The following is a 27,586-nucleotide window of genomic DNA, read 5'->3' as shown; positions in this document are numbered from 1 at the left end:
CCTCTGTCTAAAGCAGTGTCACACAGTTCTCATGATGGTCTGTTTTCATAAAGTGGTCTAGTTTGGTTCAGTACAGTTTTGCCACGATTAGCACATTAAACTATAATCATCCCCATGTTTCCCTTAGCTTATGTCAGTCTCTCCAACCTCCAGCCCTGCTGGTTGTGACATGAACTGAAATCTGTCTCTTTTAAGATAGCAAGATCATTTGGCTCAGCTCATTCGAGCTGGTTGTTTGACCCCCAAACGGCTCTTCATTCAGAACCAGTTTTTGCTTTTTAAATGTGGATTAAATAACATCAAAGGCTGGAGGAAAGGAAACTGGCACTCAAATGAGAGCTAGCTACTGCAGCTAACATAAAGGAGCCATTTTGTAGAACAAGCTTGTTCATGGACCGCTCATCATCACTGTTGCTTGTTCAACAAGCAACAGTGTGGATAGTCTATTAATTTTTTTTGTAGGGGCTCAGCCAGCTTCCAAGCTCAGTGCAAGACTCCTCAAGGCTCTTGTCTCTTTTCATCTGGCTAGATGAAGCCAAATGCTAGGAAACCTGCGGGACTAAATAATTTTTGATACTATGGCCTCCATGCCAGGTGAATCTGCTAAACTGTGTCAAAAAATCACTTTTTTGTAGAGTGTAGGGATTGCATTTAATGTATGTAGTAATTTGCTGCTGAATTGCAACATAGAGGTCCATTTAGGGCTGCTAAGTATTAACTTTGCTCTGTTTCCATTCATTCCTAATGGTTGCCCCCCACTTCCTGACCCCAGTGGACATTCTAGACCACATGGTAGCAAACAACCTATTGTGAAGTATTATACAAGCATTATATGACAAGCCAAAAAAGAAAAAAGAGAGCGTTTGGGCCCACATTCTCTTTTTGCCTGGTAATACTTGAGTCTGTCTTTCAGATCACAGCTGAGAGGCAACAGTTTAATGAGATTTAAATCCCAATAACCCCCTTGCTGGGGTAGAAATGCTCTAATCCCATCCTTTAATCACAACCAGGGAGTATTTCCTATTTCTCTATCAGGGGTCAAAACAAGGGAATACAAATGATTTGATGTAAAAGCCAGAGAAACATAGAGACAGATGCATCATGGGACTCTGATTCTCATCTTTGAAATAACAAGATAATTCTAAAATTAGAGGAATCACATCACTTGCTCTCGCTTGTAGTTTCTCTTTCTGCACGAATGTTTTTCCCAAACCTTCGGCAGCTTTACAAGTGTTATTATTAGTCAACTTGACAAATAATAGGCATGAGCCTTAAGGAAAACAAGTACAATATTGTTTCTTCTTGGCAGCTATAAAATATTCACACCAATGGGAAAAGTCCGGACAGGTATATGAAACCTCTGAGTATTTTGTCTATGAGCTGCACTTATGCAGCACACTTATCATGAGTTGTCTCAATAGAAAAGCCAGTAGTGCAGGGCTGTGGCTAAGCTGGGAAATTTCCAGCAGCGAATGAGAGTCAATGTATGAATGTGAGGCAGGAGATAAACACAGTGTCCAAGCACACTCAGCGAAACTTTCCCTGGACAAATAACTGTTTTAAAAGTCTGCATCACCCTGCAGTTATGCATCGGTATATGGTATACCTGCAGTGTGCTTCATGCTGTGTGATGTTTCTCCCAATCAGTGCATTCTGTATCAGATTTCACAGTGGGGAGGCATGACTCAGAGTAAGAGCTGGCTTGGGTCCTACTGCATATTTTCCAGACTTACAAATGAACCTTTGTCCAGAGTCCGGCAGAAACATGATAATGGACATGCTGCTACATCATGTAGGCCTATTGATCGGGTGGTATGTTGCTGTAATTGCTTATCATAAAATTCAGTGTTGGACTCTTTTGATGATAATGTACCAGCTGACTAGAAACAAATTATAGAGCCCTTTATTGACAAAACAGCATATTGTAATTGCAGCACATATTGCAATATGTGGGCAGGCTTGCTGAATATCGTGCTTTTATACTTGGATTGTGTAACCTTAACAAGAAGCAGTCTTTACGGCTGTGTTCTCAGTTTTAAGCAACAGCTAAACTAGGTGTTGGAACCATTTGCATGAAAGACGGTGCATGTGAATGTTTAAAATTATTGCTTAAATAGCACTCAAAACAATGGAATATTATTCTAAAGGTTGTCCTAGCATGATCTGGGTGTTTTGATTTTCACACGCAGTGAGAATACAACAACAAAGTTGGCAGCAGGAGCAGGCTACACGCTTCATGGGGGGGGGGGATTATGTAAGACACAAATGCACATCCTCAGGTCAGCCCCAGCCACCTTCTCAACAGCTCTTTATTTTCTTTGCATAAAGATCCCATCATCTCTCAGCTTAAATAGTTCACACAGCCACCTAGTGAGCCTTTAGAACGCTGCGCAGCTGTGCACAAGGAGGCCGTCCATTAAGACTTAATGAATTCACTTTCACAAAAGGACCTTAAAGCCACAGTTCTCAGCGCTGTGTCTCGGAGGTAAAAATAGAAACGAGGCAGAATGGACAGATGCTATTTACAGTCCTCCGAATATCTGTAGCAGTAAGTGGCCACCTATAGTAGCCCTACTTTTCCGTGAACATGCGGGAAAATAACAGCACGAATTCCTGCTGCTTCACACATACAGTGATTACATCTAATGCACTTATAATTATTATGCTGCACATCTGAACCCTGAAATATTACAGGAAAATCAAGGATTGCATAAGGATCTACGCACCTATTACCCTAAATCTGAACTGTGAGAGAAATGAAATGGCTTTTGGGTGCATGCAGCGCGGGCGTATATCTGAATACCCAGCTGTAGTGTCATGTAACTGTGATCAAAGCTGTTATGAATGTAGGGTGTCTGTGGATTAGCATGAATTAAGACTTTTTACATGAAGCAGCTAAAGCACATGCACATTTAGTGACTGGATGGCACCAGTCTGTCTCCCGCTGACCCCTGCTTAAATGAGTGTTAGTGTCTGTGGGCGTGCGCGTGTTTCTGTGGTGTGAACTGGGCCTCAGTGAGTGGGCACCAACACTGGGCAAAGACCACAGGAAGTGTTTGGAATGCCTTTGCTTCAGCTCTATCAAACAATAGACAGCTTATTGCCTATTTGATTTTCCAGATAGCAAGACCAGAGAATGTCCCTGCATGTGCACAAACACTTCAGGCACCTTGGCCAAATTAGCTAAAATAATAATAAAAAAAAAAAAACATTCACGACATAATATTTGATTACATAACTGCTGTGGTATTTTAGTTTGTTGTCTCTTTACACGCAGGAGGTGTAAGTTTCCTCAGTACTTTGTTGTGAAATGATCTGGATTTTACTGATTGTGCTTCTGTTTAACAACATTCCTCAAAACCTTGTCCATGTTTTTTTTTAACATGTCCATATTAATTGAACTGTATAATCTTAAACATTTCTGTTATTTCCAAAAATATCCCTTAAATGGAAGGAAAGCGCTGGAGTGATTTATTTTTCATAATCTCATCACCCTTTCATCAAAAAACATGCCATATTAATTCCTGCATAGTGGGTGTTCAATTATCCCACAGAGAAGAGGAGGTGGACACTAAGCATCAAGATTAAAAGTGTGCACTGTAATTCTCAGCCTTAATTTTACAGACTTTGCATTGGACCTGTCAGTGATGTTGACATGTCAACACAGGAGCTGTGACAGGTGGGCAGCGTGGATGTCATAAGGCAGTTTAATACTGAGATAAGAATGTTTGTTTACAAAATGGCAATGTCAGAGAAGCTCAGATGAAAAATGAGATATTTTTAAAAACTGAAAATTCAAAGACTCCACTTTGATTTCGTGAATGTCTTGCCGGCTTGTGTGCCCCTCTGGGTGACATGATTCAACAGAATTTGAAGTCAGGACATGCTGTTTCAGAGGAGGACAGCCTGGAACACCCAACAGCATGTTGCTGACATTTACTTAAACCACATCATGTCAGCTTTTTTCTGATTAATGCACAGTGAACTTTTGAAATCTAAGTCACAAATGGGTATCCTCTGCAGCTTCAAGCCAACACTTTTTTTAATATCTGTGACATTTGCTGAACAATCCTAAGAAGAGAAGGATGCTATTGGTGATATAATAAGACAAGAAATCTGTTAGATCAGGTGACCAGCTATATCATTACAGTGGCACAGGCCCTTTAAGTGTGATACTAAGGGGCCTTTTGTTTACAGTGTTTACAGCACACACTGGGCAAGGACTGGCATGTGTTTGACGTTGATTTTATGTTACTGGATCAGCAAGCAGAGCAGGTTAGTCCTGCTTGACACACTCTGTTTCCCTACTCCCCTCCTGGCCAAATAAACTGCAACCTGGCACCCTAAGGCTACCACAGGCCACTATGTGCAAATATTCCCATCTAATTCATGTAAGAGGTGATGTTTGCGCTCGTTTGGCATCAGTAATAGTATATTATGAAACTAATTTGGCTCCACTTGGCTGACAGTGTTAGTTGATTTCTCATACAGGCACACCTTCACTTCACTCAGCTGACAGTAAATAACCTTGTAGAAATGTCACATAATGGTCTGGTTTCTCAGTTAAGAGTTCCATCCTGCGGTCAGTAACTGAATCGGATTTGTTGATGTCTTACTCTGGCCTTGTTGTCGGGATGCATGAAACTGTAGTAGTAGCTTTAACGCAGTCATACTCCAAATCCTCCTTGGAAAAACACTCCGCTCGGGCGTCTCTTCACACAAGTCAAGTCACTTTTCCCTCACCGCCCTGCTTACAATCATGCCATGGTCACATCTGCTTTCTTACCGTTTTGCGCCGAGACGAAAGGCAGCATCAAGTTCCCCAGAAGGACCACCGCAAGCATCACTGCATTAGGATGCATCGTCGGGGCTCGACGAGAGTACCAGGGTCTCGGTCGGACGAATGTGGGAGGAGAGATCGTGTTTTAATCACAAGATCTAGAGAGATGGGCCCAGCATAGCACCGGGTTCTTTAAAAATAGCACGCCGCGTATGATGACAAAATAGCGTTTGTAGATGTCTTCCTGATTGTGAGAGCTTCTGAGGACAGCGATGGGTGAAAAGGTCCGGGGACAAGGCCAGCGGCTCAGGGATGCCGATGTGCGGCCATAGGCGGTGAAGAAGCCTCGTCGGATTGCGGAGGAGAGGTCTTCGGATGTCAGGGAGATTGTCCACAGTGTAGTTCTGAAGATTCAAAGATGCGCAGAGCGATGCGCATTTACGCTCTCGCGGTAACGTTGCGGTGATTAAAATGAAAGCAGCGCACAAATTATTCCCGATGGGAGCTGATGTAGCCGAAACATAAGTCTGCTCCAAAAAGAGGAACAGATGCTGGTAGGACACCAACGGCAGCAACGACAAGCTGCGCGTGCCCTATGCGCTCACGACCGTGTGTAAAAACACACAGGCACACACAGACGCACACACACTGCCAAGAACACGTATGTAATTGATGTTGTTTGTGAACTCAGTGACTTATTCTGTGCTTCCTGCACCTAGTATGCAGGTATTTTCTTTTATTGGATGATATTTGCATCAAGTTTTTCCCGGCTCATACAGCATTTGCTGAACTGACCACGACTACAGAATCAGCATGGCGCATATACTTTCATCTTTTCAGCAGCTCTTGCAATATTAATGCATCTATAAATTCACTGTTCATTTTTCAGCAGCAGGACACTCAGATTTCCAATAAAACTATGCAAAAATGTCCAACTTGAAGAGCCAACATTTGGGCAGTCACGTTTGAAAAACTTGAAAGGATTCTGCAGATGAAATTTAAAAAGAAAAAAAAGGGCAAAGCACCGTTTTCAACAGTCCCATCTTTCCAATCCTATTTCATAGATCCCAAATACTTGCTCCTGTCAGGTTTTAATGTGAGCAGATTATGGTGATGCTCTTGAGCTCAGTGAGGTCATTTATAAATTATGTCATCACATCAGTGGTCTGGCTGTTCTCAAGCTGTATGAACCACATCCCCTTGAAAGTTCAACATGGCCTCCTGTAATCCTCTATATCCTTAATCTGTGCGGCTGCATGGGCGCCCTTATGTGGCAAGTTGTGGTAAACTGAAAAAAGTCCGCATGCCCCTTATTTTTAGATCACAGATAATTGCAACAAATCAACTAAATATTGACAGCACTTTTATCTTTAGCGTATCAGTGACTCCGTTTTTGGTATCGTAACTAACATTTATCAGATTTTCTTCAGTATTCAGTTTTTTCCTTATTTTGATCAGTTTAGTAAACAATTTTGCTTGTGGCTTTATTTGGAAGTTTGTTCTGCACTTAGCCTTTAGCTCATGCATGTTTTCTGCTGTTACATACAAAGCATCACTCCATGCTAAACTGCAGAACAAACTTCCCTCCACTTTACAGACCTCGCTCCAGTTTGTTCAAGAGAGACCACATTTCAAATGTAACCCCACCTGAAACCTAGCACAGGCCAATCAGCTGGAGAAATGTCAGAGCAGACCGCACACCCTCCTTTGTTCAAAACCAATCAGAGTGGAAGTGTGGCATTTTGCCTGAGGGGAAAACTTACCCCTGGGTGAGTTAATTACGCATCACTTAGCTGTTGCCAATGTGTTCACAACGGTGGACCCTCTTTTGGGCTTTTTACAACGATTGTCTTCATTCTTCGGTCAATCTAGTATGGAAAGTAGACAACAATGGCTTACCAGGCTAAAAAATGAACTTAGCAACAGTCCTCTGGTATCAAATGTGGCTTTTGGGTTTATCCTCATGGGACTAGAGAAGCTGGTGGAGCTGGAGTTTGAGTGTCCTTGCAGCCCTACATGGAACGGAGTATTTTCATCAGCGTTCTTCATCATTCCTGCCGTCATGGCCTTCACCTTGATGCTCATCATCCAAGGATGCAGATGTGATGCGTGGTGCAGGAAAACTGTTTCCCTCTCTAGTTTTGTTCCTGCTATCGTGTGGCTGATCTTGTTGTTCCTGGATGGCCAATACTTTGCTTGTGCTATGACAGACTGGGAGGGTAGATTTGTGGTAGTTGAAAAGGCGGCTCCGCAGAAGTGGTGCGAGCCAATTATTGAGGGAGATGTCACCCCACAAGATCTGATGCTTCGCTCACAGCAGCTCTTTGTTTCTTCTCAGGTGAGTTCAATATTTCTTACTTAATTGAAGATTATGTTGCATTATTGAAGTGAGGACACTCACCTATAGAGAATTAATATTTCCAAATTGTAACATCACAGCAACCCATTAGAAAGTATTATTAAAGCTTGACCTAAACATTCTTTTTCAATAGAACCATGGCATTTTCTTGGGTTTTACTAAACATGTTGCTTTGCCCTTTTGCACCCCAGGTTTTAGGCATAGTCCTCCTCATTTTCATCTGTATGGGTCTCGTGGTGTATGTAATCAGAGAAAGCTGCAGAAAAGAGGTGGAGATGGAGGATGCAGAAGTAGCTGAGCTAACCGTGCTCAGAATGAGCTCTCTGCGGACCAGGACATCATGAGACGGCTTTCACCACCTAACATGCATGCCCTGATGGCATGTAAACTTTGTAAATACTCTGAACTGAACAGACTTTACTGCCAGTTTTCATATCTGTTATCAATAAGTGTTGTTTAAAAGTGTCTTAAGTTAAGGAGATACTGTAGGTCATGAGTGGTCAATGACCCAACTATATGAATATAATGTAAATACAGATATTGAAAAAGTTTTTTTTTATATAATAATGTCAGTTAATATGTAACCAGCCTATGCTCATCTCATTCATACTTCTATGTAGCAACTCAATAGAATTGTCTATCTTTAAGGAGATCAATACCACATTCATGTCTGTCAGGTAGAAGCAACCGCTAACTGCTCGTTAATGTATGTTATAGCATAATGGAAGGAGAACACAGCCATCATTTATCTGTCCATAGGCAGCATACTCAGCTTTTTAGCACTTCTAGAGGAAACTGATTTTTATTATTGTTGTTTTTTTCTATTGGTATGTACGTGGATAGAAAGTTCAGGACATGTATTTCATAATTCAGGTCTTTTTGCTAGCTCAGCTAACTCGATGTAGACTTCAGTGTCATGTTACTAACATGTGTTACTGGACAGATAGAAAAATAATGTATTCATTCTATTTATTTCTCTCAACAAGATACTCATTTTTTTCTATAATACCAAAAAGGTGATAGAAGGTTTTTGTATTTTTTTGGATTTATGTATGTTTAGCCAGAAGCAATGAAAAACTCAGAAATGCTCCTTTACAGTCAATTTTTTGTATTTTTAACATTTGTTTTTTTTATCCTTGAGGTTTTTATGTGCCTTTGTACTCTCTTTATCAATGCAAGTGGAACCTGTCAGGCAGCTTATATCTTTTGTTTAATGTTAGTTCCTGTGTCCCCAAAATTGTCTATTCAAGGAGACATTTCATTTGATATGTTTTAGTTTTCCCACCTTGGGTGCTAAGACCGTCTGACTTTTAAAGGGCCTGTCCTTTTGTCTTGTCATATCTTACCATCAATGATGCAATCAGAATGAAATGATGTACGAAGTAAGGTTAATTTATGACACATATATGTGATAAGTCATGTACATGCTGATTTATGTCTTTGCTGAAGCCCACCAATAGTAGGATGTAGATTATAAAATTTTACAACAGAATGTTTTCTTTTTACTGTTTTGTAATAAAAAAAAGAATTTATTTATTGAAGTAAAACCATTGTCATAATTGCAGATGCATTTCCACAGTCCTCACAAGGAAATATTGTTGGGACTCTGATGTTGTCTTTATCTGCCACCATATCAGTCGTAAAGCTAGACTTTCTGTTTGAGGGAATTTGACAAGTGCAAGTCAGCTCCTTTTATATAATAGTAAATGCAATGTATTTCATTTCTTGTAACAGCTGAACCAAGGCCCTTTACTTAAACATATTACAGAGTAATGATTTTAAAGCAGTATATCTTCAAATGAATATAAAGACTGGCTGTACTCATATGAGTGGCACCTTTATGCTTCAGGACAGCCTTAATCCAGAAAAGATCGTTGTTCAGTGACATTATTGGCTGATTTTTGCTGCCCATAGAGTTCCTTTAGGTTGACAGGATTCACAAATACTGTAAAAGTAGACTTAGACTTGTATTTCTTGTTACTTACAACATTGCTTTAGTGCCAGTTAAGCCTATTAAGCGTAGAAATTGGAGCAGACCCTGCATGTTTGTCTTGTGGGGGGGCTTATTCAGAACTTCACAGATCGCCCTGAGGAAGTTGTTGTCTTCATCCACTAAGAACCCTTCACTCTTAGTCCCAGCAGAGTGTCTTATTCAAATTAATGTAGTGAAAACAGTCAACTACTGTTTTTCCAACAGATGGAGATGTTGAAATTTAACCTGCTTTGACTTTAGGACAGTCACATTTGTACATAGTTGCTACAACTATTTAACCTCTGACATAATTGATAAAAGGTGCAAGGTCCAAAGTACTTACTACAAGTAACAGAACAGTTTTGCACAGCCAAGCCTTAAAATTTAACCTTTGAACTACTATAGCATCCAACATTGTTTGGTACAAAACTAGTTTTTGTGGTTTAGTAAAGATAACAGACATCTGACTTGAGGATAATCAATGAGGTTGATCTGGAATGCAAAACTAGGCAGGTAACTTCCCTTCTCTAAACTTATTCTGTACTTATACTGTACTTATAATTATCACTATACTAATAATTAGCAATTATCTAAAAATCTGTGATTGGATGTGCATCATCTTATTTAACATCTATGCTTAAATTGGACCACTGGACCCTACCAAACTCATTCTGTCTGATGCTTCAAGTCCCACAGGTTGACTCTGAATTTGGGGAATCTGCCTTTAGCTTTTCTGCTCCTAAAATGTAAAATTCTCTTTACACAGTGTCAAGACTCACTCTCTAGTTTCTCCCAGACAATTTGAAATAAATCATTCATGTTAAGATGTGTTGACTTTATTAAATTGACATTAGTGTATTCTACATGAATGTTGCACAAAAAACTCCAGATTTCTACAATTTTTAGAAAATCAAAAGATAGTTGGCATTTAGGCTGCCATTTTTGTAAAATGCATTTGGGTAGTGATATTATGTGGCCATATTGTTCTTCTTTTCTCATCTCTTTGAATGAACTCTCCCTAACCTACATCTCAGTAATTTATCTCTCATTGTCCTGTTAACTAAAACTGCACTCCAGTCTGAGATTAGAAAGGTTTTAAGGAGGACACTTCATAGTAGAGTCAGTGATGAATGCATTGGCTGCATTGATCTTCCTGTATGAAGGGTCATCCTTAAAACCTTTCTAAACCTAGCACAAAAGGTAAGGAAATTTTTGTATGGAATATTTTCTATTTGTTGTAACAATGCTTCTTGGCAATAAATCTTATACTGATGATAAGTCTGTTTATTTCCCTTTTAAATGGTGCCACATTGGTAAGGAACATGCTTTTGTGGGATGAGCAGCAGAGCTGAGAATGTGGGTTGTGCCCATGAAAAATTTGCCAAATCTTCTCTGCCAGTGCCAAACAGCTTTAGATTTCAAGATTTATTGCCAAGAAGCATTGTTACAACAAAGAAATAATATACCAACACAAATTCCCCTACTTTTTATACCAACTTCATTTTAAAAGCAAGTGCAGTTTTAGCAAAGAGGATATTAAGGAAGTAACTGTTAAGTAGATTAAGGTGTGAACATTCAAGGAGATGAGGGAAGAAAAACAATGCAGCCAAATGACATCACTATCCAGAATACATTGTATCTTTTGGAAATAAAAATATTTAAATGATGAGTTGCTATCGAGCCTCTGATTTTTTATAGAATGAATAAAGCATTTCATGGTTCAGCATTTATCTATTTTTTAAACTACAGATCACATTCAAACAATAGATGTACATATTTCCTTTCCCCATAGCATAATTTTCCCTAATTATAAACAAGTAAAACAATAAAGTTCCATTTTGTATTCTGGCTAAAAGAATGAATGAGGAAACTATATTTGTCACTTTTAGTCTGATTTCACTTTCCTTTTCAGGCACATATTATAACAGGACCATAATATCAGAACACAAGAGAACAACGTCAGTAAAGCAACTGTTAGTAAAAACAATACCACATCAACTGAGTGGTAGACATACCAGGGCATCTTATAGGACTCTGTTCTCAGGTGAGCTGCACCTTTGTGTCTCATGACAAACTCTATCCAGAAGAGGGCGTTGTCCAGTGGCTTCATGGGCGTATCTCTGTGCAGCCTGGAGAGTCTCTGCATGTTCATCCTGTAGGAGGGATCAGTCAGGACTTCCTGGATTCCTTGGTAGAAGATATCTCTATTTAAGGTAGTGATATCTATGATCTTCCCTGCTCCTCTTGATTCAATTTTGAACAGATTATCACGCTGATCAAAAATCAGTGGTACTCCTAAAATGGGAACTCCGTGGTACAATGCCTCTTGGACTCCATTTGTTCCTCCATGAGCCACAAAGAGTTTAATCTTTGGATGTCCCAAAAGATCATTCTGTGGCATCCAGTCCACCAGCAGAGTGTTGTTGCCCAGACCAGCTGGTTTGTCACCTTTGTGTCTCCAGATGACTTTCTGAGGTAGCTTGGCAAAAGCTGCAGCAATGGCTTCAGACAGGTCATGGGGAAGCTCTTCAATCACTGTCCCCAGAGACATGAGTATGACTCCATGCTCTCCAGAACTCTGCACAAACTCCTCCAGGTGTTCAGGGAGAGGTTTTGCTGGCTTACACTGGAAGCCTCCCATGTATATGACATTAGGCATGGTGGGACGCGGGAACTCAAAGACAAAGTCCACTCTCATGAGCCACAAGTCAGCAGCCTGAAACAGGGAACGATAGTCTACATCTGGACCTAAGTGTGTTTTAATTAAGTCAATATAATGTGGTATGACACAGTATTCAGCAAATAATTCAGAGAGTCTAGAAACAAGAATGTTAATAACTCTCTGAAAGAAGCTCATCTTATCTGAAAACTCAGCTCCTGGCTGTGGTACATAAGAGGGAGGAGAGGGTGCAATTAAAAAATGACCTTCACCATGAGTTGTCCATCTTACATTAAACACAAGGGGCAACTTGAGGTAGTGTGCAAGTATTACACCTCCTGGTAAAACAGGGTCTGTGAGGACAAGGTCATATTGGGCATCCAGTAGCAACTTTATCAAATCTTTGTTTTCAAGAAGTTGCTTCAGCATTTTGGATGTTTTCTCATGCATCTCTGAGATTACTTTTCCTTGTTCATTTTCCAGTTTGAAGCGTGCCCAGGCAGACCTCCCCTCCCTCTGAATCTCCAGCAGCTTGGTTACAAAAGATTTCATGAAGTCTTCATCAAATCCAGAGTCCATTTCAAGTGTGATTGAAGTGTAGAATGGGGAGGTTTCCTTGATGTACCAGCTGTCTGGTGATCGAACAACAGTAATCTGGTGACCTCGTGTGTGCAGGGCCTCGACGATGATGTTCATGTTCACCCAGTGGCTCCCATCCATGGGGAACACAAGAATCTTTCCTCCATAAACCACCATTGTACAGAGTGAGAAGGTGGTGATCCATATCCATTGTACATGCATCTATAGTTTAGAGGAATAGCATATCATATCTTATGAAATATGTCATATGCAATACAACCATAATCAAAACAGAGAGTATGTGCCAAACTTAAATTGTTAAACTAAGATCCAGCTAAAATAGTCCTTATTCCAGTTGGATGGGATTGTTGATGAACGATACAGCAACTGACCTCTCATCATCAAGAAATATTTTCTGCCAAAAACATATGTCCCTGAGAGGATCCCAGAGAAACGGCAAATTTAAATACAACATGCAAGTCCTAAATAAGTGCTAATCTTAGGAAATATTGTACTTAACACAACTGAACACTGATTAATTATTTTAAGACTAAAAAACACTATAGTTTACCTTTTCTCTTCTTCAGAGAGTTAAACACGTCTTTGTCCTCTCAGGTTTGAACTTAAGAATGACTTCAGTGCTGTTTTACTGCAGTTTTATGTGCTATACATGTGATAAGAAAGTACAAAGGAGAGTCCATAATTGAACTCTAAGAAGACTAGAATAGAAGCCTTTCTTGTCATGGAATACAATGGAACTGCACATGCTCCTCCCATTGATACTTGAAAAACATGTGCAATAAAAAAAATCATACTAATCAAAACAAAAATTTACAAAGTGATAAAAACAATAAAAGAGAAGGCACGGGAAACTTATCAGTATACGTATTAAATATAGAAATGATATAGAACATCATGATAGACTGTCCTATACCAGATGTCACTCTATGTCAGAAATTCTTGCAAACTTTAGAAAATGGGTAAAATCATTTTCTTGCTGGAAAATACATCTTCCACCAAGCTGTAGTTCTCTTGCAGACTGAATAAGACTGTCCTCCAGGGTTTATGTTTTCCTGCATTCATTTTACCCTCTACCTTTTAGCGTTGGGTATTGTTAAGAACCTCACGATTCAATTCAATTTCGATTCTTTAGGTTGCAATTCGATTCGATATCGATACGATTTTGATTTAAATGCTTCAATGTCGATTCAGTAAGAAGTAGTAATACACAAATAACCTGTTGACAATTTTTTAATAATTTTTTTCATGCCCATGTGAACATATTTGGTAAGTCACCTCACATTTTTGAGCAATAAAACATCTGAAGATAAAAATTTGCACAATAATAGCTTATTTGTGCATATGGAGTACAAACGTAAAAAACATGACAGTTCTGTATAAACACTGAAAAAGTAAAGTGCATGTAAACTTAAATAATATGTCTGTCCCTTGGAAATTGTGATAAATCTCACATAACATGGTTATAGTTGGTTGTTGTTTGGTTGAGTGAGGCCTCCATCCATACAACGCACAGCGACCCCCACTGGCCAGGAGGTGAATCGATTCAGAGGATTTGCTGAATCGATATTGAATAGGGGAGGGGGGGATATTGCGATGCATCGATTACTACCTTTACAAGCCTTCCAGGGCAGGCTTCCGAGAAGCATCCCCACAGCATGATGCTGCACTCCCTTGCTCCACAGTGGGGATGTCGTGCTTGTGGTGATGTGCAGTTTTTGGGGTCCGTCAAACATATTGTCTTGTCTGATGAGGCCAAAAAGCACCATTTTGGCCTCATTAGACTGAAGAACTTTGTTACACTTGGCCATGGAGTCTCCCACATGCCTTCAAACTCTAGTCGATATGTTTTCTTGAACACTGGATTTCTCTTTGCCACTCTCTCAGGTGACTATCCAGGGAAACAGTTGTCGTATGCAGAGTCTCTTCCAAATCAGCTGCTGAAGCTTGTAACTCCCTCAAAATAGTTAAAAGGCCTCTGTCATTAGTCTCCTTCTTCCACAGTCACTCAGTTTTTGAGAATGGCCTAATCCAGGCAGATTTGCATATTGCCATAATTCTTCAATTTCTGGATGATGGGTTTAACGGAACTCCAGGAGATTATCAGTGCCTTGGAATAAAATTAGCATCCCTCCCCCACCCCACCCCCACTTAAATTTATCAATAACCCTTTCTCTGAGTTGCTTGAAATGTGTTCCTTTTTCTTCATGTTGTAATGGTAGCCAAGAATACAGATTAACCAGTGACTGGGCTTTCCATACACAGGTGTCTTTATACTACAGTCACTTGAGACACATTCACTGCATTCAAGTGATCCCCATTTCACTAATTCTAAGATCACAAGCACTGATTGGACCGCTGTTGAACTGTCTCAGTTACTTAAAGGGGGTGGATATTTTTGCAATCAGTTATATTAAATTGCATATTTTTGTTTATTTCCCATCACTTTAATGTCAAAAAATTGAGATTATATTGACCATGATTGACTTACAAACTCACTAAAAAAGCAAAACATCCAGTGGGGTGAATACTTTTTATATGCTCATTATATAGTTTTACAAACCAAGAGCATTACTGTTTAATACACAAAGCCTTTGCTACCTTGCTACCTAAGTTAAAACAAGACTAGGTAAAAACCTAGTATATGGCTGACCGCAACTATCTAGGATGCCTGTTGAAATGCCTGACTGGCAGAGTGATTTTGTCATTACTGTTTTTTTGCTAGCCAAATTTATTGTGGCAACTTAAACGTATGTAGCTACATACTGTCCTCTCTCTCTCTGTCTCCTTTTAATAAAGCTCTTCTCTGTGTACATATGAAACTCTACAGAGACATGTGTCAGACTTCACTGATAGAGACAGACAGTGTCACTGGAAATTAAATGTTTTTTTTTTTTTTTTTTTTGTAGATTTAAGTCTTTAATGGTAGTAATTCTGTTCTAAAAATGAAAAACTAACTGTTAATGAACTGTTTATTCTAGAATGAACATCCATGAACATTTGTTATTCTCCTCAGAAAGGTGTGTAAGGGCCTTTTTATGTGTAAAATTAAGCTGAATTTCTACTTTAGTGTTCCTATTGTTTTTTTTTCTATCCGGTAATTATCAGTAAACATCACATTTATCATATTCCCTACAAATAAAGACGTGCCAAACGTTTAAGTAGCGTTCTCTTAACAATGCAAATGTGGAGATTTTAACATTTATTTGTTCTCCATAATCATATAGTATTAATGGAATATTTTCTTTTTTCTTTTTTTTTCTTTTTTTTTTTACATAGTGCACACCCCTGGCTCCCGCAGGTGACAAAGACACACACAGCTGGAGCGCACACACACAGCACTGACCCGCTGATCCTCCGTGGTCAGAGAGGAGCTTTAAGAGGAGAAAGTTCTGCTGTTTATCCTCCAGTATTCTGAAACTTTTGCCCTCAACAAATAGAAGCCTTGAGTCCACACAACAGACATGTTAGCGTGCTCTCTGTGTAGGTGTATGTGAGCGTCGCATTTGTGTGTGTGTCACTTTTATGCAGCATGAAAGCAGACGAAGAGAGAAGAGCAGCTGACGCTGCTGCGTAAAAGATGCAGGAACAGTCAAGGAGAAAGGGATGATAGGATAAAGAGTGATGGGGTACAGGAGATCATAATAGAAAAATTGAAAACCGAAGATTGTGCACAAGTCTAAAATCATGAGTCCGAGTCAAGCACAAGAACAGCAGTCGGGTTCATAGTCTAACAGCAACATCCAAGCTAACAGGACAATAAGGACAAGCCCACCGCCATGATTGGAAAGCCATGCTTAACAGACCGTGAGTAGAGTGAGAACATTTTTTTTCTGGCACAGAAAGCTGTCAGTGTTGCTCTCTGTGCTTGTTTGGATGAGACACGTTGTCTGGTTCAGACAAAAGCGCCGCTGCGGCTCAGTCCCAGCTAATGACCCAGCAGGCCTGCTAGTCCTTTTCCCATAACTATCACATAATCATGGCAAAGCGGGGCAGCAGAAGGGCGACATCATCGTTTTCTGTCGCAGAAAACTTTCCGTGTTGCTGTCAGCCCTAACTGTGATGAAGAAATGTGTTGGTCTGGCTAAGGCTAAGCTAACATTCGGCTAGCAGCCATAAATACAAGCACAACAACTAACCTTTCCCCCTTTAACTCTCACACATGCTGAAGCTGGTTGGCAGAAGAGCAAAAACACCCTTTCTGTTACAGAAAGCTTTTAGTGTTGCTGTCTTCGCTGATTTTAAAAAAGAAATGTCCAATTTTGACTAAAGTGGTGCTGTGACTTAGTTAGTGCTAATCACTACACAAGCAGCCGTTGTCCACAAGCATTCACACAAGAAGTTACCTTTACACCCTCAACTATCACGTAATCATGCCAAAGCAGGTCAGAAGAAAAGTGAAAACATCTTTCCCAACATGAGAAGCTTATATGGTTGTTTTTATTCTTTGTCACAGAAATGTGGCACAGTTCAAGTTAAACATGCTAAAGCTATATCTGAGTATTTAGAGCAGAGGAGACAGCCATTAGAGGGCTTTCAGCACAAGTAAACCCTGCCCATAGCGCAACTCTATATGTATGGCTCTAGTTAACAGAGTGGAGGAACCCATCACTGCCAGCATTCAGTACAAGCAAACGCAATTCTATTGTAAGTCTTATAAATTAGTTTCACTCACTCAGTCAGTTGCTTACTTACTTACTTACTTACTCAGACACAGATATTGCCATGTGTAGGGCTGACCTCAGCAGTCAGCCAAAAATGATTGAGGTCATTCATGATTCTTCATGTTTGGGATTTTTGTTTTGTTTAGGACCCTTCTTTGACAGTGTCCTTTAACTAAATTACGTAGCCTATATATTTAAACAGTATCTTGACACTAAAGCAAAATAATTAACTAATCCTGTTATATAGCTTTCCACAGATTTTTTCTTAATTTCTCATCTCTCTTCTTTCCTACTGGAATAATTGTCTCACTTGATTCAAGACAAAAACAAAAAATTCTGAATAAATCTTTGAAAAAAGATTAGGTATTTCTAATCATCTCCTAATAGCTATTACAAATAATCAAACAGAACTTAAAAATTATATAACCTAGAATTACTCAAAACACTACATGTTTAGGTTAAAAATCATTTTATTGTTAAAAATGGAAGGATTCTACTCTGATTTCTAAATAATAAATCCAACCTCCCTGGTCTGTTGAGATTTGTGTTTTCTTTTGTCACACAATTTCAATCATGGGCAAACTAAATTAAAGTAGTGGATTATCATGGCAGCATGTAGAGTTCTAGCTTTAAGTTCTGAATTAGAAGGAAATGTTGTAACAAGCTTTTCCATCAGTGAGTTATTCAGGAGGCTCCTTTTTGACAGCATTTACCCAGACCTACTAAGATATACAGTGGCTCTAAAACATCTGCACACCCCTGTTAAAATCCCACAATGTTGTGATGCAAAAAGATAATGCCTCCAGAACTTTTTCCACCTTTATTGTAACTTGTTGCATGTACACTTCAACTGAAAAACAAACACATCTTTCAGGAGAAATTGATTTTGATAATATTTGGTTGCATAAATGTGCACATCCCTAGACTCACTTTTGATTTCTTTACACCTTTCAGTTTTTTTGGGTCTATCAGTGTAACCTATCTTGACATGGCAAAATTTGTCCACTCTTCCGTTCAAAAGCACTTGATATCTATTAGATTATGAGTATATGTCATGTGTACAGCCCTCTTCAGGTCACTGCAGATTTTCATCGGGAGTCAGGTCCAGTCCAAAACTTGTATCGTCTTCCATTCTTTTGTAGATTTGGATGTATGCTTTGGGTCATTCTCACGCTGAAAGATGAAACTGGTCTTTCACCTTCAACTTTCTCGCAGATATCAGAAGATTTTATTCAAAAACTGATCCATATTTAGAAGTATTTATAATTCCCTCCACTTTAACTTTGAAACAAGTTCCAGCTGAACAAAGAGCCCTAGAACATGATACTCCCCCCACTATGCTTCATCATTGGTATAGTGTTCTTTAGTGATTCTATGCAATTAAGTTTTATTCGTAAAGCACATGTCATACAACGGTAAACTCAATGTCCTCTACAGTAGATTAAAAACAAACTTTAGAGGCAATAAACAAATTAACACCTCAGTCACCGACACACTTAGAGTACAGGTTTGAGGCTTTTTCCTACAAGAGCATATACTAAATACAAATATGATATACTGCATTTAACAGCCAAGTGCCTGAGGGAAGAGCAAAGTATTCAGACCACTCTTTAAAGGACTTAAAAGTTCAACTTTGGTCTCATCAGACCAGAGTAAACTTTACCATATGCTTTTCCAAGATGTAATGTACTTTTTTGCTAAATTTACCTGGGCTTGTATCTTTTCTTGATAAAAAAAAACACTTCCATATTGCCACACAATTTTGTTTTTATTAGTTATTTGTGTTTCCCCTAAAATATTTTGATTACTTTGCTTGAGTTGTATATGTCACAGTCACATTAAAGTTGGAAAAAAGTTCTGCAAAGGTATACCAAAGCATTATTTTTTAACATCACAAAAATGTGGAACTTCGAAAAAGGGTTTGGAGACTTTTTAAATACTTTTTGTAAGCTTCCAGTAACCCCAATTAACTAATACAGCCAAAGAGCATTATGTATTAGGAGTATTCCTGCTATTGCCCATGAAAAAAAGGTTAGATACAGAGCATTCATCTTCTTACTGGAACCAATAAAAATGACTTCATTTTATTATTTTTTTCAGTGTTTTATTTGTACAGTGTTGTTTCTGAACAAGGTCTTCAACTTAATTTACAGATGTAAAAATACATAATCAAAGAAAATGATCAAAACACCTTTAAATGCCACATATAATCCATCTAATATCATGCCATTGATGTGTTCATTTCTATTCCTGCCAAACTCTTTGTATGTATTTGGATGTTACTGTAATGCAGGGGTTCCAAAACTTTTCAGCCGGTGACACCAAAACTAGCAGTGGCAGAGACTGGGACCATTGACCCAGGAGGTGCTTAAAGCATTATGTTGCACAATGCATCATGTACACATTGTATTTTAATTTGTTTCTGTATACTTTAGTTAGATTTTAACATAAATTTCACTTTTTAACTATTCTTGTATTTTGAATTGAACTGCTGCAGTAATGGGTTGTGAAACAATTTGTCTTAATCCCAAGCATAGTTTTTTTTGTCTCACTAGTTTAATTCACCAAATGTATCCCTGAAGTAATTATTCCTTTTTCACTTTATTCTTGCACATTTTATTTAACAGACACCTGAAAAGTGTGAAAGAAGTTACAAGTATAAGAAGCAAAACTCCAGTCAGGAATAAAATGACATCAACTGAGTGGTAGGCATACCAGGGCATCTTATAGGACTCTGTTCTCAGGTGAGCTGCACCTTTGTGTCTCATGACAAACTCTATCCAGAAGAGGGCGTTGTCCAGTGGCTTCATGGGAGTATCTCTGTGCAGCCTGGAGAGTCTCTGCATGTTCATCCTGTAGGAGGGATCAGTCAGGACTTCCTGGATTCCTTGGTAGAAGATTTCTTCGTCCATGGTAAAGATATCTATGATCTTCCCTGCTCCTTTTGACTCAATTTTGAACAGATTATCAGGCTGATCAAAAATCAATGGTACTCCTAAAATGGGAACTCCGTGGTACAATGCTTCTTGGACCCCATTTGTTCCTCCATGAGCCACAAAGAGTTTAATCTTTGGATGTCCTAAAAGATCATTCTGTGGCATCCAGTCCACCAGCAGAGTGTTGTTGCCCAGACCAGCTGGTTTGTCACCTACATGTCTCCAGATGACTTTCTGAGGTAGCTTGGCAAAAGCTGCAGCAATTGCGTCACTGAGATCCTGAGGAAGCTCCCCAATCAGTGTCCCCAGAGACATGATGATGACTCCATGCTCTCCAGAACTTTGCACAAACTCCTCCAGGTGTTCAGGGAGAGGTTTTGCTGGTTTACACTGAAAGCCTCCCATGTATATGACATTAGGCATGGTGGGACGCGGGAACTCAAAGACAAAGTCCACTCTCATGAGCCACAAGTCAGCAGCCTGAAACAGGGAACGATAGTCTACATCTGGACCTAAATACTTGTTTATTAGGTCATTGTAAAATGGTACAACAAGGTATTCAATTTGAAACTCTGAAAATCCAAAAACAAGAACATTAAGAACTCTCTGAAAAAAGCTCATCTTATCTGAAAGCTCTGTTCCCGGTATGGGTACATAAGAAAGAGGAGAGGGTGCAATTAAAAAATGGCCTTCTCCATTACTTGTCCACCTGACATTAAAAACAAGGGGCAACTTCAGGTAGCGTGCAACTATAGCTCCTGCTGGAAAAACAGGGTCTGTGAGGACCAGATCATATTTGGTGTCCAAGAATGACTGTATCAAATCTTTGTTTTCAAGAAGTTGCGCAATCATTTTAGATGTTTTCTCATGCATCTCTGCACCAGCTTGTGCTTGTTCCCTTTCCAACTTAAAGCGTGCCCAGGCAGACCTCCCCCCCCTCTGCATCTCCAGCAGATTTGATGCAAAATTTGTTATAAAGTCTTCATCAAATCCAGACTCCATTTTAAGTGTGATTGAAGTGTAGAACGGGGAGGTTTCTTTGATGTACCAGTTGTCTTGTGATCGCACAACAGTAATCTGGTGACCTCGTGTGTGCAAGGCCTCGACGATGATGTTCATGTTCACCCAGTGGCTCCCATCCATGGGGAACACAAGAATCTTTCCTCCATAAACCCCCATTGTACAGAGAGAGAGGGTGATGATCCAAATCCATTGTGTGTACATCTACAGTTAGGGGAGTAGCATATCATATCTTATGAAATGTGTCATATGCAATACAATTAGCAGTTTTATCAAACAGCACACTCACCTCACCAAGATTGTACAGTTTATTTCCTCAAAGTCAGAGAAACTCTTGCCCTCCTTTTTTACAGTTGTTTTGTAATTGTAGCCTACTGCATTAGGTTTAGTTTAGTTTTTTTTGCATTTTATAACAAATTTAGTGTCACCATGGGATACCTTTAGCAACAAAGCATGTGCACCAGAGAGGATCACAGGGAAACAGCAAGATTTAAATTAAACATACAAGCCAAAAATGAGTATTAACCTTAGGAAACATTCCACTTAAAACTATAAAAGGTTTTTTATTTATACTGGATAGGAATGTAAATACTTCATTTACCTTTCAGATAGAACAATGTCACTCCTCTCCAGTTTCAACACGAGAATGACTTTGGTGCTGCTGTTTTCTACTCATCATGCATGTGATAAGAAAGTACAAAGGGGAGTTCAAGTAGTTCAAATAGTTGAACTTTAAGCAAACATCATAAAAAACTAAAACTAGACTCCGATGTCACTAGTGTTCATGAATATTAGAATTTCATATTTACATGGTCAGTTCTTGCAAACTTAAAAATTTCAGAAAATAGATTTTAAAAAAGGGCTGCAAGCAGTACTGACGGGCTGTCGCACACTGATGCATGTTAGGGTGTATCGTTATAGTTGGGCAACCCATGCAGTGTGCTGCAACACAGTGCAGACACCACATAGATCCTCCCAGGGCTGTCATTAAATAAAAAATAATGAGCATATTGCTCTTTTTTATAGGTAGAACTGGCTGTCAACTGTAGGTGGCAGTATGACTGTGCAAGATGGTCATATATAGATGTGATTGGGCCAGGACTGATATTTTTATCATGTAAAATCAAAGATGTGGCATTTTATGTTTGAGGTTTTACTGAGGTTTTATGACATTAATATTTAAATGTGTAGAGGGGCAGACACTGATCATGCATGGGAAATCTGAAGCAAATCATATAGTAACGGCAACTTCCTGTGAAATTGGTGAGATATTGTAATGCTCACCATTAGCAGTAAGGTGTCCCTTCAATGAAAAATGTCAGTGCTATGGAGAAATATTTGGGACTTCAGTTAAAAGTCTGAGCTTGATAGTTTCAACACAACATAAAAAATAAACACTATAAACAGCCAAAATGTTGGTTGTGAATACCTGGAAAAAATGTCATATCTGCCAATACCTGCAACTAACATTTTGAATCAGTACAGATACCAAGCGATATGGATTATCAACAATATGGTGCTGTATGAGAAACAGCCTTTTACTGCAGCTTTATTTCTATTGAGTTCACTTATTGTCTCTAATGGTGTGCTTTGGTTACACCCCTTTTGCTGTTGTAATGTTTTTTGGAATTTCCACTTGTGGGACTAATAAAGGAATATCTTATCTTATGATATTATGCTAATAATGTAATGCATTCCTAATTACTGAGACTACGTACATGTTTTATATGGTTTATGGGTGTTACATTTTTTTTTATTGTATCTTTATTTGAGAAACCAATACATAGAAAAACTGCTTTAAATCTTTGCCTATGTTACACTTTTATTTGACACTTTTTTTGGGGGGGGGGGGGGCTAACCTTACCCTGATGGGTTTATGTGGCAATTCTATTCAAGTTACAGCATTACACTTTTGGTTCATTATGGTTAACTCATTACCAATTATAGTTACAATGGGCAAACTATAAAATCTAGAAATGTCAAGGACAGTCTCTTGAATTCAATAATGACTTCACTAAACTTGATTCCTCTCTAGTGAAGCTACAATAGTTGTGCTGTATCAAGACCCTAAGTAGAAAAACTCTTAAACACCCTTTTTATCAATGGGTAGCTATTTATTCTGCCAATTTGTAATTAATCTAAACCTTGTGAGATAACATAAATTAACTTCAAGTTGTGGTTTCCTGCTTCTATTTCATACTACAGCAGGACATTATTCATCAGAACTCCTGCCAGTGCGCATGAACAAGGGTTGGATACAGAGCAATGATACTTCTACAGGAACCAATATGAAATTCAGGATTTTGATTTTTTAAAACATTTTATTTGGACAATGTTATTCATAAACATAATCTCAACATAAGTAAAGTATATATTTATACATTTATGATCACATGAAGTAAATAACACAAAAAATCCTTTAAATCTTGACATTGCATTGTAAAAATTTTATTCCAGCCAAACCTATTCTTATCTTTCTGTATTGTTGTTTTTCATCTTTAATTTGTGCACAAATTGCATATCCCTTGACTAATTACTCCCTTTTCACTTTATTCTTACACATTTTATTTAACAGACACCTGAAAAGAGTGAAAGAAATTACAAGTATAAGAAGCAAAACTCCAGTCAGGAATAAAATGACATCAACTGAGTGGTAGGCATACCAGGGCATCTTATAGGACTCTGTTCTCAGGTGAGCTGCACCTTTGTGTCTCATGACAAACTCTATCCAGAAGAGGGCGTTGTCCAGTGGCTTCATGGGAGTATCTCTGTGCAGCCTGGAGAGTCTCTGCATGTTCATCCTGTAGGAGGGATCAGTCAGGACTTTCTGGATTCCTTTGTAGAAGATTTCTCCATTTAAGGTAGCAATATCTATGATCTTCCCTGCTCCTCTCGATTCAATTCTGAACAGATTATCACGCTGATCAAAAATCAGTGGAATGCCTAAGATGGGAACTCCGTGGTACAATGCTTCTTGGACCCCATTTGTTCCTCCATGAGCCACAAAGAGTTTAATCTTTGGATGTCCCAAAAGATCATTCTGTGGCATCCAGTCCACCAGCAGAGTGTTGTTGCCCAGACCAGCTGGTTTGTCACCTTTGTGTCTCCAGATGACTTTCTGAGGTAGCTTGGCAAAAGCTGCAGCAATTGCGTCACTGAGATCCTGAGGAAGCTCCCCAATCAGTGTCCCCAGAGACATGATGATGACTCCATGCTCTCCAGAACTCTGCACAAACTCCTCCAGGTGTTCAGGGAGAGGTTTTGCAGGTTTACACTGAAAGCCTCCCATGTATATGACATTAGGCATGGTGGGACGCGGGAACTCAAAGACAAAGTCCACTCTCATGAGCCACAAGTCAGCAGCTTGAAACAGGGAACGATAGTCTACATCAGGACCTACATACTTGTTTATTAAGTCATCATAATGTGGTAAAATAAAGTGTGCTATTTGAAACTCTGAAAATCCAAAAACAAGAACATTAAGAACTCTCTGAAAAAAGCTCATCTTATCTGAAAGCTCTGTCCCTGTCAGTGGTACATAAGAGAGAGGAGAGGGTGCGATTGACAAATGGCCTTCCCCATGAGTTGTCCATCTGACGTTTAAAACAAGGGGCAACTTCAGGTAGTGTGCAAGTAAAATACCTGCTGGAATTGCAGGGTCTGTGAGGACAAGGTCATATTTGGCTTCCTGTAGTATCTGCATCTGTTCCTTGTTTTCAAAAAGCTTCTCAACCATTTTGGACGTCATCTTATGAAACTCGGCAGCTCCTTGTGCTTGTTGCATTTCTAGCTTAAAGCGTGCCCAAGCAGACCTCCCCTCCCTTTGTATCTTCAGCATATCAGCAACAAAAGCCTTCATGAAGTCTTCATCAAATCCAGAGTCCATTTCAAGTGTGACTGAAGTGTACAACGGGGAGGTTTCCTTGATGTACCAGCTGTCTGGTGATCGAACAACAGTAATCTGGTGACCCCGTGCGTGCAGGGCCTCAACGATGATGTTCATGTTTACCCAGTGACTTCCATCGACTGGGAAAACAAGAACTTTCCCTCCATATGCTGTGGTTGGACAGAGTATGCAGAGAGTGATCCAGACCCACTGTGAATACATTCTCACTCTGATGTTGGAAAAAGAAGATTAAATCATTTAAATTAGATATTATTATCAATACATCTAGCATTTCTTTATCAAAAACGGCATGAACCTACATTCAAGGGATGCAATTTATCATTTAGCTGTAAATGAAAACTGTAATATTTACTCTTTATTTTAGAGAGTGTACTATGTTTAGCCAGCTATTGTTATATATGAACACCACATGTAGGATTAATACCAAGCTAAAAGTGAATTTTACATTTTTATTTAACAGATTTTTAATGCAGTAACATTTTCAAAATGTACCACAGGATTAATTTAACCAAGACCCATGTGAATCTAACTAAAACAGCAAGAAAATGTATTGCATGCAGGTCTGTGACAGTGACCCTCTCTAAAAGCAGTAGTTCACATTACAAGAAAGCTAGTCATATTTGAAAAGCTGAAGTTACCTGTTTTTGGTACACAGTGTATTTTTGGAGTATTTTCTTGTGCTCAGCGATCAACCCTGCTGCTCCTTTCAGGTTTAAGACCTTGAGTACTGCAGTGTTCATCCTATAAAACATTTCTGATAAGAAAGTACAAAGTCATTCCTTGTGTATGAAATCTTAGGCCGGCCTGCAGGAGAGGCACACCTTAGGACAACTTCAGTCATAGTATGACAAGAAAATTCAAACACAGATCTGCAACTCATCCCAGGCTGAACTCAGTATCAGGGCTTAAGTGGTAACTTTAGACTTTGCAGAGTAATGCCTTTGGATGAAAAGCCCAATCCTTCAACAATAGGCATCATTCACTAAAAATGGCCCCTCCCATGTGTATCATTAGCTGGCTAAAGCTTTCAGCAAATGTCTCTGTTTTTGCATGGAACAGCGGCTTTTAACACTGAAGATCACTTAGTCTTTTCTCAAAAGCTAAAATCAAAATCACATAGAAATTTTCCTGTGATTCATGTATACAAACTTTCTTACCAAATAGTTTTGATCCACATAAAGGAAAGCACATAGGAATGAAAACACATCTGGGTTTCTTTTGTCCCACCTACAACACTCTACACATGAGATTCCTGTTTCATACAAGAAAAGCCCAACCTGCAAAGTCATCATTGTGTAACAAGCCAGAGCAGCAATGTTATCAATAGTGCAGAGTGAGTTTAAAATGACTGTACGTCGTCTGCCTCATGCTCACCTTTCACACATTTATTGCTGTTTGTTTTAAAAAGAAGCTGGATTTTGATTTTAAGAACTCTTTTAATCTTAATGCTTAAACATACTAGATTTAAAGCACCTAAATCACAGTGGATTCAATGCAAGGCATGAGGTTTCATTTGGATGGGGCAATTACCCATATTGGTTTATGAATAATCCCAATCAACTTTTATTTAATATGCACGTTCTGACTTTGATGCCTGCATCTTGTTCCAAAAAAGTTGGGACAGGGTCCAATAAAACCTGGAAGAATTATGGGGTAACCCTTCCTTTTACTGTCCCCCAATTACTAGGTATTTACCTGGTAAAAGTATGTTAAATTTGAGTGTTGTTGGGTAATTACCACTGGCAATATATAGGTAAGTACAGAGAAACTACAGCTGAAATGACAGGTATTTACCTTTAAATATATGGTAAATTGTAGTGTTATTAAGTAATTGCTATTGGAATACAAGCTACAGCTCAAATTATAGTTATTTACCTAGTAAATTATATTGTGTTATTTGGTAAATACCATTTTAAAAAAAGGTAAATACAGAGATACTAAAACTGAAATATTAGATGTTTACCTGGTAAATATTTGATATTATTCAGTAATTACCTTTAATAATAAGTAGCTGAAATACTTTGTATTTAAGTAAATGTATGGTAATTATCATATATCATTTGGGAAAATACCACAAGTAATAAGTAGGTTATTGAAAAGAAATTACAGCAGAAACATTAAGTGTTTACCAGGTGAATACGTGGGAAAGTAAGATTAGATGTACATTATTTCCTTTGCCATTCAATAATTCAAAGTTGTACCATGTAGGTTCTAAAAATATGACCAAGTAAAACACAACAGTTTACGCAGTAAGTAAACTAAAATTGTACTGTAAAAGGAAGCCTGGCATGTTTCTATGTTATTACCATGTTTAATTTGAAATAGATTAATAGATTAATGCTCCACAACACCCATCACATTCCACAGGTAAGTAGTTTAATTGGTAACAGCTGATTGTCACATGACCAGGTATCAAAGGAGCACTCCTGAAAGGCTCAGTAATTTACAGTCAATAATGACTCTGGGTTCTGAGTCCATAATATCATTAAAAGATTCAGAGAAGCCAGAGAAATCCCTGTGTGCACTTCAGGGGAGAGGGAAAAAAAACAGCACTGAATGCCTCTGACCTTTCGACCACTCAAGCAGCACTACATTACTGTCATCATCATATGATGGATATTTCAGAGTGGGCTGTAGAATATTTGAAAGAACAATAGTGAAGTTATGTGGTGTGGTAAGGAAGATGCACGGT

General features: G+C 38.8%; 4 protein-coding genes across 6 annotated transcripts in view; all 4 read right to left on the bottom strand.

Annotated features, from left to right (window-relative positions):
- The window catches only part of LOC121509563 (neuroplastin-like), a 41,927-nt gene extending 36,543 nt beyond the window's left edge, over positions 1 to 5,384 (bottom strand). The window contains exon 1 of one of the 3 annotated variants that reach the window (XM_041787020.1): positions 4,787 to 5,384. In XM_041787020.1, coding sequence (XP_041642954.1) covers positions 4,787 to 4,862 — 76 coding nt within the window. In that variant the 5' untranslated portion in view covers positions 4,863 to 5,384. Of the gene's footprint in view, positions 1 to 4,616; positions 4,752 to 4,786 lie in introns of those variants that run through there. The other 2 variants (XM_041787027.1, XM_041787035.1) reach the window with 2 other exon arrangements.
- A 5,612-nt stretch (positions 5,385 to 10,996) lies between these two features.
- On the bottom strand, positions 10,997 to 12,964 carry LOC121510959 (UDP-glucuronosyltransferase 2A1-like). Its single transcript, XM_041789389.1, has 2 exons — positions 12,921 to 12,964; positions 10,997 to 12,571 (listed from the first exon to the last, which is right to left on the bottom strand). Exon 2 carries the CDS (start codon positions 12,569 to 12,571, stop codon positions 10,997 to 10,999), a length of 1,575 nt encoding a protein of 524 aa, XP_041645323.1. The 5' UTR covers positions 12,921 to 12,964.
- Positions 12,965 to 19,616: 6,652 nt separating this feature from the next.
- LOC121508057 (UDP-glucuronosyltransferase 2A1-like) lies at positions 19,617 to 21,657 on the bottom strand. Its single transcript, XM_041784551.1, has 2 exons — positions 21,589 to 21,657; positions 19,617 to 21,191 (listed from the first exon to the last, which is right to left on the bottom strand). Exon 2 carries the CDS (start codon positions 21,189 to 21,191, stop codon positions 19,617 to 19,619), a length of 1,575 nt encoding a protein of 524 aa, XP_041640485.1. The 5' UTR covers positions 21,589 to 21,657.
- A 1,843-nt stretch (positions 21,658 to 23,500) lies between these two features.
- LOC121508065 (UDP-glucuronosyltransferase 2C1-like) lies at positions 23,501 to 25,604 on the bottom strand. Its single transcript, XM_041784563.1, has 2 exons — positions 25,533 to 25,604; positions 23,501 to 25,102 (listed from the first exon to the last, which is right to left on the bottom strand). Exon 2 carries the CDS (start codon positions 25,093 to 25,095, stop codon positions 23,521 to 23,523), a length of 1,575 nt encoding a protein of 524 aa, XP_041640497.1. The 5' UTR covers positions 25,096 to 25,102; positions 25,533 to 25,604; the 3' UTR covers positions 23,501 to 23,520.
- Positions 25,605 to 27,586: the final 1,982 nt, after the last annotated feature.

The sequence above is a fragment of the Cheilinus undulatus genome, linkage group 1 (genome assembly GCF_018320785.1).
Source record: "Cheilinus undulatus linkage group 1, ASM1832078v1, whole genome shotgun sequence".
Classification (NCBI taxonomy): Eukaryota; Metazoa; Chordata; class Actinopteri; order Labriformes; family Labridae; genus Cheilinus; species Cheilinus undulatus.
Note: the sequence above shows the minus strand (reverse complement) of the source record. Positions and strands in the feature narration are given on the sequence as shown.